This window comes from Takifugu flavidus, chromosome 12 (genome assembly GCF_003711565.1).
Source record: "Takifugu flavidus isolate HTHZ2018 chromosome 12, ASM371156v2, whole genome shotgun sequence".
Lineage (NCBI taxonomy): Eukaryota > Metazoa > Chordata > Actinopteri > Tetraodontiformes > Tetraodontidae > Takifugu > Takifugu flavidus.
The window spans coordinates 1,980,880-2,000,856 of record NC_079531.1 but is presented as its reverse complement, the minus strand read 5'-3'; the positions used below and the strand labels follow the sequence as shown (position 1 = coordinate 2,000,856).

The 19,977-nt window shown below is 43.5% G+C and overlaps 2 protein-coding genes and 1 non-coding gene across 3 annotated transcripts; 1 reads left to right on the top strand and 2 right to left on the bottom strand.

The window, feature by feature from the left end:
* Positions 1 to 92: 92 nt before the first annotated feature.
* Positions 93 to 6,306, bottom strand: ercc2 (excision repair cross-complementation group 2). Its single transcript, XM_057048908.1, has 23 exons — positions 6,106 to 6,306; positions 5,751 to 5,850; positions 5,175 to 5,252; positions 4,983 to 5,045; positions 4,703 to 4,816; positions 4,433 to 4,549; positions 4,140 to 4,256; positions 3,757 to 3,880; positions 3,540 to 3,636; positions 3,258 to 3,391; positions 3,009 to 3,177; positions 2,821 to 2,939; positions 2,624 to 2,693; positions 2,419 to 2,488; positions 2,223 to 2,324; positions 2,038 to 2,101; positions 1,642 to 1,763; positions 1,426 to 1,518; positions 1,257 to 1,329; positions 1,109 to 1,179; positions 851 to 994; positions 593 to 736; positions 93 to 477 (listed from the first exon to the last, which is right to left on the bottom strand). The coding sequence occupies exons 1-23, from the start codon at positions 6,108 to 6,110 to the stop codon at positions 385 to 387; spliced, it is 2,283 nt and encodes a 760-aa protein (XP_056904888.1). The 5' UTR covers positions 6,111 to 6,306; the 3' UTR covers positions 93 to 384.
* A 481-nt stretch (positions 6,307 to 6,787) lies between these two features.
* zgc:154093 (uncharacterized protein LOC777623 homolog) lies at positions 6,788 to 12,678 on the bottom strand. Its single transcript, XM_057048996.1, has 2 exons — positions 12,522 to 12,678; positions 6,788 to 9,094 (listed from the first exon to the last, which is right to left on the bottom strand). Exon 2 carries the CDS (start codon positions 8,613 to 8,615, stop codon positions 7,647 to 7,649), a length of 969 nt encoding a protein of 322 aa, XP_056904976.1. The 5' UTR covers positions 8,616 to 9,094; positions 12,522 to 12,678; the 3' UTR covers positions 6,788 to 7,646.
* Positions 12,679 to 16,951: 4,273 nt separating this feature from the next.
* trnai-aau (transfer RNA isoleucine (anticodon AAU)) lies at positions 16,952 to 17,025 on the top strand. The gene has a single exon. It is a non-coding gene; the product is annotated as a tRNA-Ile (tRNA).
* Positions 17,026 to 19,977: the final 2,952 nt, after the last annotated feature.

The window sequence follows — 19,977 nt, the reverse complement described above, 5'->3', positions numbered from 1 at the left end:
CTGACAAATTGCCTTTGTGCTTCCAAAGGAAAGACTTTTTCCAAACTCTACTGTTCAAAATACTGAAAAAAAACAAGACTTTAACAAACAAGGAAACACAAACTGTTCATTTATATCCCAGACCCGTGGTTGAAACTTACAAAAATATTCACATTTGTATTAAAAAGCCTATGTACAGTTATAAAGTAAAGGAAATAGTAGTTTTAAATTGCAGACATTTGTCAGGCTTCCTTGAAACCTTCATTTTGTGTTCCAATATACAGCAGGACGAGCATTTAGCCACGGCTAAAACCTTGGATATTTTAGAGGCGAAACACTGGTGCTAGGAAATGTAACGGAAGATTAAACAGACACGACCTCGGCAACACGGAGCCTCTGTCACCTTCAGGTCTGCTGAGCGATCTGACTGATCTTCTGCAGCATCTCCTCCGACTCCAGCTGCTCAAGAGTCAGCAGCGACAGGCCCAGCTGGTCCTCCTGGAGCAGGGAAGGACAGAGGGGCTCATTTACACCCTAACTAGCTACTGCATGGGTGGTGCTGCATTTATTTCCCCGCCCCATAAACAGACAGATTCCTTTGAGATCCGAGTACCTGTCGGAAAGGCTGAGCCATCTGCCGCAGGAAGTGCTTGGAGAGTTGGATGGTTTCGTCTATGGTGAGATTCAGACTGCCGTCACTGATGTGCTCCTGAATCCAACGAGGAAGTTTCCCGCGTTTGTCTGCACGTGCGTAACGCTGTCGACGGCACACGCAGTTGTTAAGCAGTTGGAGTTTTGCTCCGGTGGAATTTCGGCATAATTTGGAGTTCACAGCAGGAAGGATCGATTTGGGGGTTACAGCAACACTCACCTTGTCTGCAAAAATCATTAGTCCATAGTCGGTTTTGCCTCGGATGGCTCGACCCACACACTGGGCAGCATGTCGCATGGCGTCGAACGTCAGAAAGTCGTTCTCCCTGATCTGAAAGTGATCCCGGAGATACTCCAGACGGGCCTGTGGTATTGGAAGCGGACGAGTTGGAAATGACATTGACAGACGCTCAGCAAGTCGCTGTTTACTGACCATAGATCAGATGAGAACTGCTTAGTAAAGAGGGACGTTTCTGACCTTTAGAATGCGGCTCTGAGTGTAAACATAAGGCACCCCAAACATGATGACTGCTCGGCCAAAATGGTGCACTGAGGAACAGAGAACAGGATTTCTTCTTGCACTGTTCACACTGGATGACTCTAAGATTAACAGCATGCCCATTTACCAAAGTCTATTCCTTCAGACACTTTTCCTCTGGCCACAGACAGCAGGATGGCTCCTCTGCCATTCTCACACGCCTGAACAGAACAGACAGGAAACCCAAGCACAGAGGGACATGAAATATATACACACATTCACTAGGTGCTATATTATCCTTCTCGATAGTCTCAGACCTCCTGGTATTTTTCCAGAGCCATGCTCGTCTCTGCAGCATCTGGAGTTTCAATGAAAATCAGCTTATTTTTCTGGATATTCTCCAGGATGCCCTGAGAAAACATGTTCAAAGGTCAGTCGGCCAGGATACGACTCTTTGTGGAGGCTGTGCTACAACAAACACGAGACCCCAGCGACATCTGAGAATCACAACTGGTAATTCTCTTCACACTAACCTGTTCATACCAAGAGGCCACTATGTTCTCCATGTAAACATAGCTGGTGAAAAACGCCACGATGCCATCAGGAACGATGGCGGACATCTCCAGGAGAAGGTTGCCATAGTTACGAATCACCGCTGGAAGACAAACGATACAACAAAGTTGGATTTTAAAGAACTGCTTTAAATGATGTAGAGTCCAACATTTTTGTTAAATATACAGAATTACAGAATTTGACAACTGTAATATTATTGGAATTGTATTTATATTTAAATATTAATATTTCTTCTGTTTGTTTTTTTGCTCTAAATATGTCAAAGTTTGAAGAACTTCCACTGAGCCCCGGTGACACCCAACATATCGACCTAGTCGTCTGCCTGAATAAATAATAATGAAGACATTTGTACAAACCAAAGTCTTCTCTGGTTTCAAACTTTGAGCTCAGAGCCACCTGATCGTTTCCTCTGCCAATAATCTGAACAGCAGAACAAAAAGGGCAAAAGGATTAAAGGGTTCAGTGACAATTCATGTAAAAAAATATAGACTTAAACTTGTTTCCTTTCATGATTTTGAAGGTTTTAGGTGAAATTACGCACCAAAGGACAGAGGCACGTCCTCGCCAGCGTCATCGTGAAGGAGGCCATCGTCACTGGGCGAAAGTCAAGGATTTTAGGGTAGATGTCGAGCGGAGACAGAGTCTAAATCCCCCAAAGGAAAGCTTCATTAGCACAAACACAGCTGCAGTACTTTCACATGAAACCCACCATCAGCCCAAAGATGCTGCTACCTTACCCCTGAGGTGATGACAACGGACTGGAATCTTTGGAAAACCGGTTTGATGGCGATAGACGGGTCCATACAGCTGAGAGAAGGATGCAAACGTGAAAACAGATTATTGCACAGTGAAAAAGTTGTAAAATAGTCTGTCGGCCTCAGAAACTGTATTTAACCAGGCTTACTTTTAAAATCAAATCACAGCATATTAAATCTACCCCACCTGAAGTGCAGCACAGGGTTGGCAATCGTTGGAGTTCTGTCTTCAAAAGGCTCAATGATGATTGTAAAACCTTCATGCAAAGAGAGTAAAAATGCTTAATTACAGCTAAAGAAAGTAGGTCACTTTAAGCATAAATCTTCTTGCAGCAATGGAGTCTCACACAGTTCCAATATTAATGGAAACAGCTGCCCGAGTACCTTGACTGTACGTGCTGACCAGGGTGGCAAAATTAGCGATGAGTGTAACAGCAGAGAAGTCGGCAATGTCAGCAATCTCTAGCGTTCGTAGTAACGACTGCAGTCGCTCTGCGCAGAACCTGGAGGCAGAGTCGGATTAAATCACATTAAGATGAAAAATGACGTGTGCCGCAGGAGCCGGAACCCACCTGAGCGGTTTACGGTCGATGCAGACTTTCTCGAAGATGTCTTTGAGAAACTGTGGCGTGCTCTCCTGCACCACATGTTGGACCCTCAGACGGGATTTCAGATACTCCAGAAATCGCTTGAGAAAGCCAACAAAGTGCTCTGCGGTGCGAATGGTCCCCGGCACCGCCTCTGACAGGAGGGAGGAGCAAAATGATATGAAATTTGCTTTCTTGACACAAAATGACGGCAGAATGGACCTTGGAGGATACCTCGGAGAATTTCATCTGGTAATACAGGATTTGAAAGATAAACATCAGTTTCTCTGGCAATATTAGCTTCTTTCAGCCCCTCTACCAGACGTCTGTACTCCTCCTTCAATTTAGCAGCATCTGTGTCCTTGATCCTGTCAAAGGTCAGAGCAGAGAAGGAAACAACGGGTGATTTAATCCAGTCCTACAAATTATGGGACATTAAAAGCAGCGTTAGCTAGGATTTCAACCCTTTGTCCTCCCATGAGAACAGGGTTTACACCATGAATGTAGAGTACTTACTTGTGTATGGTCTTCTGGAGTGTGTCTACGTTGCCCTGGCAGCGGTCAAGCGTTCGCCTGGTGATGTTCACGCTCATCGAGTCGATACAAACATTGTCTAAGAAGCAAAGACAAAGCAAAGAGCTGTTGGCCCACAGACGATCCAAATTCCCAATATGAAAGCTTGTCATTGTATAATGCTGATGTAATCAGAAACTTTAAACTTTATCTTCGTTACCTATATTATGGGCCTCATCAAAAACCACCACAGACTTCTTGGCCAGCTCTTTAGACACCAGGTCAGCTATTTTAGGGTCTAAAAGGTAATGGTAGCTGTATACTACGATGTTGGCATGAAGGATCTGCAGAACCAACGACATGAGATGAGAAAAGCACTGACATTTGTTAAAAAGCTTAAATAAAATGGTATTAAGGAATGAGGTCGCGTCTGAGGTCTGGTCAGACAATTTCCAGATTAACTGGTCAAGAGTATTCAATAAAGATGATGTTGCATTTTCCTATATAATTAAGATGAAATCATTATTGCTTAAGAGCCGTTTTAAGAGTTACGGTTTTTATACATTTTGCAAAATACCAAGACAGCATTGCTGTGTTCTGTACCGAGTAGCGTGCCAGATAATAAGGACACCATCCTTTCCTCCTGCCAAAGTCTTTTAGGTCATCAAGGTTGTAGATACCAGCAGGAAGAGGAACCTGTCGCCCAACTGCATCGAAGTCCTGCAAACACAGACCGGTATGACAGGAAAGACTCAACAGAGCCACAGTGGTTGATATTTTCTTGACATTTTGAGACAAAAACCCAAGTGCCATAAATACATCGAGGATATTTACAACTAAGATGAACCACACTGGACTAATTACAAGTTTTTAGGAACCAGGTGATGACATCTTACCTCAAAGTAGCGACATACAGGCACATTGGGGTCACTGTGGCGCTGTGCACGGATGTAGGAAGCTGTCAGACTGTGGCATTTCCCATCTACCTCCTTACCAAAGCGCAAAGCACTGACCTGTTTACAATCATATCAATCACAAGATCATATATTCTAAAAAATGTCACAGGAATGTGAAAAATCCTCATCACCAAAAGGGTTCAAACAAATGAATATCATACAGCAAATCTGTCGTACTCTGATTAATCATTATACAGTAGTTGTTTTCACCTCTGGGTGGATACAGAGGTTTTTTCTAGAGGAGAGGGCCAAAGCCAAGAAGTTGTTGCTTTGTCCAGTCTGCTTGGCATGATACTCCAACAGCTTCCTCAGCTCCTCCACAACCTTCAAAAAGCAGAAGAAATATACGAGATCTTACATATATTCTTAAAACAGAATTATTTTTGTGCGAGACTGATAAGGAACAATGGTAACAATAGTAAAGCAGCTGTGGGTTCTCCATACAATTCTAAGTTCACTACATATTGTTGTGTAACTTCAGCTGACTCACCTTCTCAATCTCAGGAACTGTTCTAGAGCAGTAAATGAGCTTTGTCACTTCCAAAGGAAAGGCCTGTGGGACAGAGAGTGATAAGCAATCCTGTGTTCATGTAGGCGCTGGTTGATGTGTCCACAGTAATATAACTTTAGCACAACTTTGAAAAATAAAAATTCACATAATAATAATGCCCATCAAACTCACCTTTTGGTAGGCAACAATGAGAGACAGGAGGGAAATGGTTTTTCCTGTTCCTGAAGGCATCTCCAGGACACCATGACCCTGTGCAGTAAAAGAATGGGTTGTCAACGAAGTAAACACACCTACAACATCCTCAAACACTATCAATATTTTATTTTCTCTTAAGTGTATCACATGATGGAATGTTACCCAGGGTTTTGAGAGTGTTTTACAATGAAAAAGGCTGGAAAATAAAATATTTCTCATCTGCAAGACGTCTGGGACATGTTTTGCTGAAAGGCAAACTGCTTGATCAAACATGCTGATGATGATTTGTTTTAAAACTAAGTCCAATGTTGTTTTTTAATGTTTTTTTTCCATGCAGATACAAAAAGCACAAAATGAAAAGACAACAGTATTTTTTGAAGTCTAGTAGTCGTGTACAAGTACATATCTGTGACTTTTTAGGTAAAATGGGGCCAGGGGTTTGACCATGTAGCATCTGCTACCACAATATCTGCAGTAGACCCCTGTTACATCCCTGTAAAACATTGTCTGACCTCGTAACTCTGAGAAACGCACATTATCACCACCACTAACCTTTGCATCTAGAGTCCTTTTCAGTTCCAACATGTACGAATACTGCTCAGGATATATGTAATCATAGGGAAAATAAACCAAAAGACCATCGATGTTGAGCCTGGAAAGAAACAATAGTTCTGGGTTCAGAAGACATATGCAAATAGTTAAAATCATTAAAAACGCGATTAAACATGCGTGAAGAGAACATTTAGGAAATGCTGACAATGCATTAGCTTTGCAACCAAAATGAAAATAGAAGAACACGTGTCATTATAATGCCTGTACTGGACGTCAGTTTAATATAATAAACCCAACACTTTCAGTCCTTGATGACTTCATGTAATTTTCTTTCGGGTTAAAACTATTCGCTCACCTCATTTTGCGTCGTAGATCATACAGCAGTTCTGTTCTTCGATAATAGCCTCCTTTATTTTAAGATAACCTCCCTAACTCTGGCATTATAAAAAGCATCAAAGATGAATTGTGTCACAGGAGTTTCTCTTCTTCTATGGTTTTTATTCTTCTTCGTCTTCTTCTTCTTCTACTACTTCTTCTTCGTCATTTTCCTTCTTCGTCTATCACACCATTTATTAGCAAACGTCTTGGTTTTGATCAGCGCCACCTACTGGTCACAATTACAACTATATGTTTTATACTGTTCCGTTTTCTTCAAATATTCCATTAAAAAAATATATATATACATTTTAGAAGAATCACTATGAGACAATTTAATAGCTGCGTTTTATTTTGACTATATATAATGTTATGTTATGTTTGTCAATAACAATAATTGTTTTAATGTTTATGTTGTAATTTTATTTCTATTTTATTCTATATTTATGTATATATGCTTATAATGCTTTTATTATAGTATATATAATATATTATGTATATTATAAGTACATCTTAATCTTAAGCTTATGTTTTGGTATATATTTTAAATATTTTATTTAATATTCTATTTTAAATATGAACACTAGAGGGCAGTTATTACTTGAGTTTTGCAGCTGTTCTCTTTACTTGTCTGTGGAAATACTAGACCAGGAAATCTCAACTTTTTCTATGAATGTTTTATTTACATTATACAGCATAGGTATATGACATTTGAATAACAGATAATAATGACAAAAAATATGTTGCAGACAATAGGTCAAAATGTGGTAAGCCTTTAAGTCTAGACGAGTTGCAGTTCTCAAAACAAAAAAGATATTCACAGTTTAGCATCACATTTTCTACATGTCAGACAGGAAAAATGGTTGGAAAACAGCATTCACCATGGAATCACCAAATCTTTGTGTATGCAATTTAAATGAGGATGTGAGAGTTTTGAATCTTTGTCCATGTGCATCCACAGCTGGAAAAAACTCACTCTTGCATAGTTGTAGTTTCCATGATGGTTAAGTCAGTCCAGAATTTTCTTCACAGCTGCTGCTTTCTCCTGTTTTTTGGAGGTCAAGTTGCGGCCCTGTGTATCTGACCATGTGAGCAAACTGTTAACAATTAACAAGCACAAATTTCAGAATCCCAGTCAGAAGAATAGACAATCCCATGTGGGAAGAGTTTGGTATTTTGTCCAAACAACAGATGACTGTGTTGCTAACGACTTTGAGAACAAGATAAGAATTTTTTTTCCTCCACTTTGACAGCTTACAGTTTGAGTATTCATCAGTCTGAAGTTCAGCTTTAATTAAGGCTCAGAGGACCAGCCCAAGGCCTCGGCTGTTGTCATGTCATGAAGCAACGTCCCAGCGTTTCACAAAAATGTTCACATACGTTTTAGTTACAGTACAAACAACAAAACAGCTGACACATTGTCTCCACCCCCTTTCGTCTCTCCTCCAGTATTGAGTTCAGTTTTTTCTTCAAAGACTTTAAAAAGTATGTATAAAAGTGCCCGTGTTACTTTTCTGTTTCTCACAGCTCACAGCGGTTGTCGTCCGCCTTGTAGCGGTCCATAATACTCAGAACATCCTCCAGGATAGATGGGCCCAAGTCAAGATTTAACCCCGCCATTGACTCCGACCGCGGCACACCAGATGGGGCCGTGACGATGTCTGGCTGGAAGGGAGTGCAGGGTGACTCGCTCCGTTCACTCATCAGATCCTCATTGCTCAAACCAGCATCAGAGTCCAGGCTGAGGCCCCGGTGAACATCCAGGGGTCCGCAGGCTTCGTACATGGAATCCTCAGAGGAGACCTCTGAGAAGGAGCCGGAGGAAGGGACCAGCTTGCGGATGGTGGGGGAGAGGGAGATGTCACGGCAGGGCTCCGATGCCAAACGACCCACGATGCCGTTCTCAAAGAGCGACACGCCGGGGTGCCCCTGGCGCTCCGTGTAACCGGGGTGCCCCTGGCGCTCCGTGTAACCGGGGTGCCCCTGGCGCTCCGTGTAACCGTAACCATTGGACTGTTTGTGACTTTTCTCTGCAGCTTGGTGATAGTGGAAGTGATTTTGCTGAGGAGGCGAAGGATCATCCAGATGGAGGCGCGGAGGTTTGGGTGGAGCCTGTTCGTGGGCGATGAATACCGGCATGGACATGGTGGTCTTCAACAGGCCAGGGGGGGAGTGCTGGTAGTGGTAGCCATTGTAGGAGTAGTTATGGGAGTCTTGTTTCGTGGTGAAGTTGTCGTCCGTCTGTCTTTCCACGCTTTGTGAGCGCCCGTTCTGTGTCCGGCTGTTGGACGGCAGCATGTTCATCTTGCCCTGGAGGAAACCCACGTCTCCAAACATATCACCTTCCCCTTCAGGACCTACGTGCGCGCTGTGACGAACATCTCCCAGAGGGGGGCTGATCATGTCGCCTGAGAGGATGTCACGAAGCTTCAGTTTCTTTCCTTTTTTGGGAGTCGTAGTTTTTAAGTATATGGGCGTCTTTGCTGGCATTTTTCCTCTGACGGGTCAGTGAGAACTCTGCTTTCCTTGACTCTTCCTACTGGTACGGGAGCTTCCTGTCGCCTGTTTCTTCAGCAATGAGACCGAATATAAAACAATGTCAACAGCTCACAAAAGACGAGTGTGGATCTTTCCACTCGCAACCGAGCGATCCAGCCTCTGTTGCTTCTCCAAATGTTTCCGAGTATTTAGGACAGTCACTGTAGCGATAGCAACCCCCAAGGGCTGTGCCTCACACTAACATGTGATTCTGGAGGGGGGGGGGCGGAGGCCTCGACCTTGGCTCAGCTCCCTCTCATACACAGAACAGCCATATCCACCCAAACACTGAGGATTTTCTGGTTCCGCTCCTCAGAAAAAGGGATGAAAGGATGAAGAGTATGACCTGGCGTGACCTCACTCCCTGCCTTCGGGTCGGTCCTCTGAAGCTGTCAGAAACTTCAGGAATGCGACAACCATAAAAAGAAACTCTGTGAGGACAAACAAGAAAGAGACAAAAGTCAGATAAAGATGAAGGAAAAACAAGGGAAGATTGGGAGGGAGGTGGCGGGAGCTGGAGAGGGGAGGAATGAATGCAGGGGAAGATTTACAAGCCACTTCTCAGTGATCCAGATGAACTATGGTGGAAAACACGCCACGAATACCCCAAATTATAAGAAAATGTGAGACTCTACAGTGACTCACTCAATAAGTCACTGCTGAAAATTGGTCACACATTCTTTAAGACCCCTCAGCTTCGTCTGTGGAAACGCTTATTACTGCAAGAAATTGGTGGTTTTGAGGCATTTGGCTTCACAGCTCGGTGTCCTTGTCCCGTGTGTGGACCTGTTATCTCTGAAGACTTTGTGGGGCGATGTGTGATCTTCTGACCCAACGCCATCCTAAATACCCCCGTTTTAAAATGAAGCCGCTTTGTAACCAGTCAGAGAATCACTTCACCTCAAAAATCATCCAGGAGGATATTCTCCTCAACTTCCTGATCGTATGACTATAATTAACTTAATCTTGTTTTTTAGGAAGCAGAATATCCTGTATCCACATGACTCTCTGGAACCAGAAATCTCACCACTGCCGAGTTTTTGTATTAATTCAAAAGTCTTGAAGAGGCTGACAGCTCAGAGGCTGTTTTTTCTTTATGTGTGGACTAATTTCAGCCACATTGATATGAATTTGGCCACAATCTTGACGTCTGTAACCATGCTGTGGTTCAGTATGTTGCAACTCCTTCACATTCCGGAACTTCTGTGGAAACCAAAACAAGAGTGATACTGAGGAACTTTATCGCAGTAATATGGAAATGTGATGACACTGTTTTACCGAAGTAAGTCAGGGAAGTAAACTAGACCTGATTTTAAAGCAAAAATCATCTAAATCCACATTTTGACCCTTATAAATACGTAAGGAGGAAAAGTTGCTAATGGTCTTTTGTGTCCCAGAGGAGTTAAGTTACAAGTGTTTTGGAGGAAAGGGAGAGGTGTGAGATCATCTGGCACACTGAGACGTTATTCTCTGCTCCGCCAACTCACACCTGATTAGACAGAAACTGGCCTGTGACTAAAGAGGTGCCAGGATGAAGAAACCTTACACGGATTAAGGCAATTTCTGCTTAATCCACCTAAACCCGGTGAGCTGGTGAGGTTTTACTAGAATAAAGAGAACAGTCTTCCCAGTAGACGATATCTGAGCATAAAATCAAATGTAGTGTTAAAACCACCTGCAATGAAACGAGTGTGTGTGTACGGTCTGCTTCCTTCACGCCCGCGCAAAATCTAAAACATATGTAAGACAACAATAGAAAGAAAGAACGACAAAAAGAAGAAAAGCGTCGAAGCAAACAAGTCAGAGATAGTTCAGATGGGTGGAGTGTGTTGCTAAATGGTTGGGGGTTCGTTTCTGTTGACATTTCCAAGTGTTCCTCTAAGGAGCCATTCCTCCTCCGCAAAAACTAAATCAAACGGACGGATTTTATACCTGCAGCCAGACAAACCGCTTCAGTTCCATTTCTAAAACTTTATTAGCAGGAGAGCTGTGTGTCTTGTGCTATTATGGTTATCAAATATTAAATATCTGGCCTTCTATGACACTCGCTCTTCACGTTATCATGGCATTTGTTTGGATGGGAGACTAAAATAAATACAACTTTAAGACTGAGTTTGAGTTAAGGGGGAAGAGATCACAGTGCATGGAAACAAATGTTGGGGTTGTAAAAAGCGATTTTTGTCACCATTGTAGCGTTTCAAATGTATTCACTCGAGCGTGACTTGAATGTGACTCCTAACAGGAAGTCTAAGTTTACATTGGAGGTCATGGCACAGCCGAAAAACGTCATGCCGCTGACATTAACCTATACAGACAAAACAATCCGCCCAAAATCCTTCTTAATGTCAGAGGGTGATCTTTCCATGTTTCACGGGAAAAATATTCCCTCCAAATTGCCGACTTTCAAAATGGATTTCATCACGCTAATATTGACGCAATCAGCCTCCGAGGAGGCCACTCTCACATCTGTTTCTCTTCTCAGGCTCCATTTGTCTCCAGCGGACAATCAGCCAGCCACCAGTGAGCCCTGTCATCTTCTAGAACAAGCATACACAGCCGAACGCGCCTGAACGCACGGCCGCATCCTTGCTTTCATTCCGGTCATCCGCAGCGCCTTGCGTCATGCGTAATTACGCACAGCAGGCGATTGTTGACAAAAACGCTTTTTACTAATCCGCCTGTTTTTACACACAGCAGCAAAGCTGCTTTACTTATTTACTTGGTATGCAGCGTGTTTTCCACAGTGGGGTTCTGTAAAAAAAAAAGTGTTTTCAACAGTGAGGGCGACCACGACGCATGAAAATATCAATAAAACGCGCAAATAGTTTTCTGAGAAGATAATAAGCCACCACAGCTGTGATGAAACCCTAAACTAAATAAAAACTATCAGTTCCAAGTACTGTGTCAGGCAGTAGACAGTAGTTCAAGGATAAAGCTCAACTCTGGCTAACTCCCTCTTCCTCCGTGCGCGTTATATAACTGAGCCTCTGAGATCACCGCTGTCCTCCTGAAGGCTGATTGGTACCACTGGAACAAATGCAATAATGTACCGTCTTATCTAGACAGACGGTCACACGAAGCTACTTTTGCACTCAAGCCAAATCGGATGTGAAATCCTAAAATAAAATGAGGGTCTTCTAATCACTTTTCTGCTTTGGGGAGCTACATTTTCTTGCTAATAAGTTGTGTTGTGCAGCCAGCGCCGTAGTTAAGGTGCATTATGTCAACAGGCATCATCCTGCCGCGCTCCATCATCTCCCATCTTACGCAACAGAGTAGATTCCCCTGAAGTCAGTGTTACAGCAGCGCGAAGAGGTCACACGTTTTCGATCTGACTTCCATTTGCGCACCACGTCCGCCAGCTTATGTGACACTTAATCTTCTCCTAAATTAGATTACCATAACCCAGATTGTGTGCAGTTGTTCATGGGTACCTGAAGTGTAAGGTGTGGCAATCTTAGTCCGACTAAATAAACATTAGGCGATAACGTTGCTAGAAATGCGCAGTTTGAACTTAAAAAAGAGAAAAGAAAAACAAGAATTACACAGTAAAATTCCCAGTATAAAGATGTATATTTTAAAACCAACGTATGGTTGAGAGGAAACTTAAATATATATCGTTGTCAGAAAACGTCTTTCTCTTTATGATGATCCAATGATCATCATATGTAATCTGTTTGAAACAAGAAACACCTGCCAGCATTCCTTCTTTTTTGTTACTTGGAGGATGTTTTAAGAAGGAAAATCTACTAACAACGACCAACAACTTGGGGCTCCACACAATAAAACATAACACAAAGTCCCCGGAACCATAACAAGCAGATAAGAGCAGAATAATGACTTGTCCCCGACATTTACCTGGAGGCTGACGCAGGTAGTTCAGTCGTACAATCCAGCGCAACGGACGGGAGCTTCGGAGCAGGTAAACCTCTTACTGCGGGTATTATCTGTCTCTGGAGCGCTGTGGACGGAGAAAGTCAAGCGGGATCGGCCTCCCAGCCAATTATCCATGTCATTTCCCAGAAGTGAGCGTCAAGTCACATCCGGTTTGGTTTTCCAAATTAAAATCTTCCACTCAACATTTCAGCTCTGAGCGCTCCGCTCCCACGATAACTGACCTGGATTCGGTGAAGAAATGGAGAAATTGGAAACGGGAAAAATATGAAGCAATATACGGGCCATTTGCTTTTGCTTTGTTGCTTTTTATTTTTCATTATATTACTTTGAAGAAATGTGACTCACTTGGTAAAAACGAACATTTTACGGGGATCCAGAAACTCGGGATCCAAGTTGTTTATCACCATGTGGTCACATAAAAGGAGAGGAAAAAACCTTCGTGTGACGAATTATATATAAACCTAAGGCTTGTTCACGCGTGCATATACAGCCTGAACGAGTCGGAGGAAGATGAGCTTCCTTTGAGGCTTTGATCAACACCCAGGCCAAATAATCACACTGGCGTTTAAATGAGTCTGATGAGTAAATGTGTAAAAACTGTGTTAGAGAGGATTAACCCGGGTAAAACACACAAGTACAATAACCCTTTTAAGCCTCGTGTGATGGTGGAAATCTTTCTTTTATGGCCCGTGTGATAAAACCCATTTGCTTTAGATCTTTTGATGTGACAGACAGGAAGAAACCTTGATGAGTGTGTTCTGTTAACTGGAAAAGGGCTGAAAGCATTCACAGCTTTTCTCCTTTTCTCTTTCTTTCTGTGAAACCTGCCTCAAAATTGTAAATTCAAATGACCCTAGTAAGAAATCCTGGTTTAACCATTAAAGTTAAGCGCTGACTAACATCTGGCTGACCTCCCAAATCTCCCCATAGCTGCAGCAGCAGTATTTGAGTTATCAAAATAGTTTGGCTTGTTTTCTGTACCGAGCTATAAAGATGGGGACAGGAATAATTAGAAATGTAAACAGGCCTTCAGTTATCTTCAGCTCAGTGGAGACCAACTGAGGCAAAAGCTAGAGAAGCATCTTCCAGCAGCCCCGACAGCTCTGAGCATAATTACCCTGAGATAACGACCATTTAGCAAGCGGAGAATGCAGACGTCTCTTGTCCTTGGGTCAGATTGCAGACGCAGCTTGTTTACAGCCCCCACAGGAGGCCCGTAAGACAAATAAAGCTCCTCCGTGGTGTTTTGTTCTTTTCTGCAACGACGGAACGACATTTACACCGAAGCAACACTTGGGTTTGTGTCAGCGAAAGTAAAAAGATATCGATTTGGGGTTTTTTTAGGCTGAAGTTTTTCGTTTGGTGAAGAAAAGTTGGCGGCAACGCAGACGCGCCTCCAACTCACACTATCGCTTTGTGAGGTTGTTTAAAGCTGACTGGAATGTGTAAACAGATAAGATGCATATTACACAGTCTCTAAAAATGTGGTTATATCACAAAGAACACACACACACACACACACACACACACACATACATGACATCACCTAAGTAAATCAAGATGTAATCAGTGCAGTATGGGGTGGGTCCACTCAAAGATTTTTGAATAATCCCTGTGTAACACACACACACACACACACACACACACACACACACACACACACAACACACACACACACACTCTCTCTCTCTCTCTCTCTCTTTCTCCTCAGAGTCACATGGAATGGCTCCAGCCCCCAGGTGGGGGCCCATGCTAAGACCCCCAGAGAGATCTGTGTTTTCCAGCACTCAGAGAAAGTGTGTGTGTGGGGAAGTGGGGGGACGTGTGTGTCAGTGTTCTGACACAGATTGATAAACAATGAGCACTCTTCCAACGTGACTGAAGAACTGCATAAGTCTGTAAAGATGTGGGGAGACACACTCCAAGAGGGAAGGAGAGAGGACCGCAACCAGAACCAATCTGTCCCGTTCTAGTGCGAGTTACGCAACATGTTCTCTCAGACAGGTGGAAATAATCGGTCCCCATCAGAGAAACAGAAAGATCTCATAATAAAACAACAAGCAAGTCACCAGTATTCCACATGTTTTGCACGAGTCGTCCTTATTTGTTTGTGGTTATTCCTTTAATAGTATTTTTTTTATGTGCATTATTTTACATTGAACGTTTCTTTCTGTTGCTGCTCACATCCAAAGGGTTTTTTAGTGTTTTGCTAGTTACAGAAGTTGCACCTTGCTCTGGAGGACACCGCTCGTCACAGAGAGGGTCACCGTGCACGTGTTCACCCACAGTCTACAGAGATATTTATTCTTCAAATCCTCCGCTCCAAACCAGGAAAGTAAATCTAATCCTCTTCATAACAACGTCGGCAAAGATTGAACATAATAACGGCCTGTTTGACGGGCTGAGTCTAAATTTACTGTAAAGTATCTTTGTTTCACTAATCCTGACCCACAACGACCACAGTGGTTCTTGGTGAGGACCAAGTCTTATTTCTGTTTAGGAACAGCCACAGAAATGAGTGACATACACCATGTGACCTCATGGCCAGGAATTCTGGGAATCTGCGAGTGAACGACTCTTCATGTGTTTCCATTTATCGTGGCCCTGATTGAAGCGAACTGTGGGTGACAGGCTGAAGAGAGGAGCAAGAATGGGGCGAGAACGGGCGGGATTATGAAATCCAGGAGAGGAAAAGCTGTTTTAACCAGTTTCTGTCCGTGTTTGGGGCCGTTGTTTGGGTGCAGTGTTGAGAGAGGAGCTCTGAAAAGAAGAGCGCTCTGATCCGAACAGAGAAATGACCTCCGAGAGGAAGTGGTCTCCAGCTGTTGCCCAACATGAGAGGAACCCCCACAGCCCACTCAACCACCATTCTTTTGACTTTTACAGCTTTGGTTGCTTATTGTGATAAACATGCAATTGATGTAATTTCAGTTATTCCGAGATTCTATAACAGGTTCGGGCTCATTGTTATAATCTTGTGGCTAACAGTTTGGGTTGTGAGTGAGCGATGCCCTCTGTGATTTGGAGTCCCGTGTGGTTCAGCTTCAACAGCAAAACATTTGGAGTGCGAATGGGAAGATCCCCCCCGTAAATTTCCCTTTTGTGTGGCTGCTCTCGGCCTTTTTTCAAGCGTAGCATCTTCATTGTCTGGTCCAGAAATACACCCACAAGCAAAGGTTAGTATATATAAAGAGCACTACTGTTGAGAGAGGTTAGAGACAGAACCACTTTGCAACTTGCTCCCCCTAAGGGCAGTAGCTCTTTGCTCCTGTTTTTTCCAGCAGCGTTGGGCAGAAGAAGATAAAATGGGCAGGAGGGCGGAAATCAAAACAATGAATGATGTAACAGAAAGGAGGGTGAAATAACACAGGATGCTATAAATATGTCATTCATGCCTCCAATACTCAACTCTTAAGAAAAACACCAGAAAGAAGCAGCGGAGGGCTGTTACGTCATTTCAATCACAATGAGCGAAACACGTTATTCAACAAGTGGATTCCAAATTTTGGGGAGTATCAACCTGCATAAGCCGTTCCCTCCCCCTCCCGCCTCTTCCCCAGCTCCAGGCGGCTCCTCCTGCCTCCCTGGCCCACTTCCGTTCCCACAATGTTCCCCTGCACTGGCCTCTTGCCACCAGCTCTCCACCTTCCTTTTTTCCAGGGTTCAGAGCAGGGGTCACCCTCAGGGTCAGCGCCGTTGGCCACCTGGAACCAGCCCATAGATGCAGACTGATAGAGAAGAAGTTAAAAGCTCCTCTTCCTATCGCCCCCACCCAAAGGACTAAAAATACAACTTGTCTGCTTTTTATCAAAGTTCATGGTAGTAAATTTTATAGAACAGCTATATGTTACTTATCTTTGTGGTGCTTTGACTGAGCCTGAAAAGACCTGAACTCTGATGGAACAAACAAACACAACTCGTGTCTCATTCTAAAAAGCTTCCAACAGTGCTGAAGTGCATTTGGGTGACAGAGAAGGTCTGTGCAAAACTTTTAGGGTGGGAAACCTGGCAGATGGAAAACTCAGTACGATTTATCGTAGTAAAAGGTCTGGTGTGTGTCTGTGTGTGTGTGTGTGTGGGGGGGGGGGGGGTATTTTAGGAAACATCTAATTTGCCATCTAATTATTAAACATCTAATTTTAAACTTCTAATTTTAAACTTGTCCTGTGGATTTGGGTTTGCTCCACAACCGGAAGTTGGCGTGTTGATGTTGGGGGGGAATAAGGTGGCAATGCCACACTAACACATGGTGCATCCAATTCACTAGAAATGAATCTACTGAGGCCCAGGAGGATTTAAAAGTGTGTCCATCATGTTCTTGTGTTTAACGGTCACTACTGGGGTGTGCATGTGTGCGCGGCGAAGTGAAAAGGGGCGGGGCTCCATAGCATGGCCGGTTAGCTCAGTTGGTTAGAGCGTGGTGCTAATAACGCCAAGGTCGCGGGTTCGATCCCCGTACGGGCCAACTTTTAAGTTGTTAAATATGTTGACGGGGAGCTGCAAGGTTTGTGGCTTGAAAGCAATGCTGACGTCGGTGTTTTGCTATTTTAATGTTTCAATGGGTCTTTTGTCACTGCTTTTATGAAACATGACAGTCCAGTTTATAAATGACTATAGAAGTTTTTCAGCAGACCAAAAATCCGAGCACAAGAATTGGAAGCGTTCTCAAATCACCTCGACAAAACAGACGCGCATGTAAAATTCACCCGGGAAGATGTAAAAGGAAACAGTCGGGCTTTTCTGGAACTGTACATTGGGGAAACCAAACAACCTCTCCACAGAAGAATGGCACAACACAGACGTGCCACCTCTTCGGGTCAGGACTCTGTAGTCCACTTACACCTAAAGGAGAGTGGGCACTCCTTCGAGGACAGCCAAGTAAGGATACTGGCCAGAGAAGACCGCTGGTTTGAGAGGGCTGTCAAGGAAGCTATCCATGTCAAATTGGAGAAACCATCCTTAAACAGAGGTGGTGGCCTGAGGCACTTCCTATCACCCACATACAATGCAGTCCTCCACTCCTTCCAACAGCAAAACAAACATTCACACCATTCCAGGAGACCCAGTGACTCATCACCATGTGACCCAGCAGACAAAGGGGAGACGCCTCAACAGAAACTAGGTGAACAACCCGACCAACGACCCTGCTAACGACTCTCAGGTGACCACTCATTATCATTAACATGGCAATGGTCCACAGGGGCTATATATATTCAAGCTCTGTCCCCAGCGAGTTCAGAACTGAAGAAGCCTTCTGGATAGAAGAGAAGAAACCTAGTCCAGGTGACAGAGAAAACTACCTTGGATAACGATGACCTGGATGACTGAGAATCCACACAGACAGCAGACCAACATGCCACATAACTTGGACCTTATTAAGAATGTACAAAAATATAATGTTCTTTTGACCTTGACAGGAACAGCATTGTTTAGTCTGTCAGCAAAATGATCCATCAAAAAGGCCGACCGATATTCAGCACAGAGAGGAAAGCAGGAGGAGATTTGTAAGGAATTTGTTTTAATGAGGGAGAGGACAATGACCATCAAACCATGAGTGGAGCCCTTGGAGCTGAACTATAGAAACCCCAAAACAGAAATAAAGCAATGGAAAGGACGCGGAAGGAAAATAAATCTCAAGAAAGGAAAGGAGGAGTCTTCCCAGGATAACTGGAATATTTTTCAACAAGGACAGGAAGCTGTGTGTGTGTGTGTGTGTGTGTGTGTGGGTTGCATGACTTGACCATTCTATATAGTCGCATCAAATGACACAGCAGTAATTGCCACTAATCACCTTAGAGCTTATAGCGCATTACTTATACAACATTTAATATAAAGATAATTTCATAGTGGGGGAAAAAAGAACACCATGGAATTAAAATTGGACTTAAATTATGTTAAAATAGTTAATATTTAGGGATGTGCCTTGGTTGTGCTCGTTACAACAATAGCAAGAACTTTTCATTTGGTTGTATCTTTGCAGGTTGGATGCACATTTATGGGTGAAGGTGTTTCCCCCCCCCCCTCATAATTGAATACATGTGCTCAAACATCCACACGTGCATCCGGTGCAGAAACACACAAACACTTGGCTTGTGTGAGGTCCAAACGCTGCAGTAAAGACTCGTAGGAATAGAAAGATATGTCCTCACACACCCATATGCACCACAGGCATGCGGCTACCACAAAGGCCTGTGTCACATGTGCAGCAGATACATACCAGCACTGTGATGTCAGTTTGTACATCTCACCCTCGGACTGCAGATCCATTCATCAGAGACCCCGCAGCTCAAGGCCAACCTCAACACGCTTCAGCTTTCCCCCCCATCTGAATGTCTCATGGTCAGTGAACAGTTCCTGTCTCACTCTCAGGACGCACCGTATGTAATTATGTGCACATTGAGGACAGACTAGTCAAAAACCTTCCTGTACTCTGGGTGTTTTTGCCAAAAACCAAATACTTTGACTATCTTTTAGGAAATATATGCTGTTTAAGCTAATGTCCAATATCATTGGGAGTAAATAGAAGCTAGTTGTTCACATGGGTGCCATAATTTTGCTGTCCTGTTTTGTATTAACCAACGATATAATCCAGTGATCAATAATCAGTGCATTACTGATTGATAACCTTCACACTGCCATCCTGGCCCCTATCAAAGTCCAGCCAGAACATTCTTGTCCCCTCGCTCTACTCTTTTTGGTGACCTTGGATAAAAAGCCAAATCATGTTGTGCGAGGTAAAAATTAACCAATGTTCTCTCATTTGGATGTGTGGCCATGACATAACCTGATTAATCTGTACTATGTAAACATTTATTTTCCGGTTTCAGATAGACTCAAGTCTTTGTCGTCATCAAAATCTGATTTTTTTATTTTTTTGATATGTGACAACAGAGGCAACATCAAACATAAAGATGATGAGGGACATTTTCCACAGGTGATCGGACACTAGCGGGTCTGCGGCTCTTTGTTTCCCTCCAGACACAATTAAAAGGGATCGAAATTGAGTTTTTGGCGGACATTCCGACCTGGTGCAGCTTCCAAAAAGGAACTCGCAGACAGACAGACAGACAGACTCCAAGAAAGGACATCACGGATGCCAGAAAGAGGAAACTGTCACAGGAACACACCCTGCTTTTATTGCCTGTGATATTGACCTGAGCCGTTGTTTTAGTTAGGAATCACATGATCACTGTGTGTTCCGATGAACTCATCTTTCTCTGTGAAGAAACTCAATCTTCAGCCTCACCCTTCACCCCCCCCCCCCGTCAATCTCCAAATCCCAGCCAAAGTCATCTTCTGAGAGGATCAGGTCTTCTATAAATACCCTGGCAGCAGGTATCCGCCCTGGACGGGGCGCTAAGCCGATTACAGATAAAAGATATGGTGAACGTAGGAGTTTTGAGTGTTTCAAGGGACT

Excerpts from the sequence above, each read along its gene's own strand:
- ercc2 (XM_057048908.1), bottom strand. Across the intron at positions 5,253-5,750 it reads AAAGGACTCTAGATGCAAAG|GGTCATGGTGTCCTGGAGAT; the intron begins GTTAGTGGTGGT and ends TTTACTGCACAG. Across the intron at positions 4,817-4,982 it reads CAGTTCCTGAGATTGAGAAG|GTTGTGGAGGAGCTGAGGAA; the intron begins GTGAGTCAGCTG and ends TGCTTTTTGAAG.
- zgc:154093 (XM_057048996.1), bottom strand. The coding sequence starts at position 8,615 with ATGCCAGCAAAGACGCCCATATACTTAAAAACTACGACTCCCAAAAAA.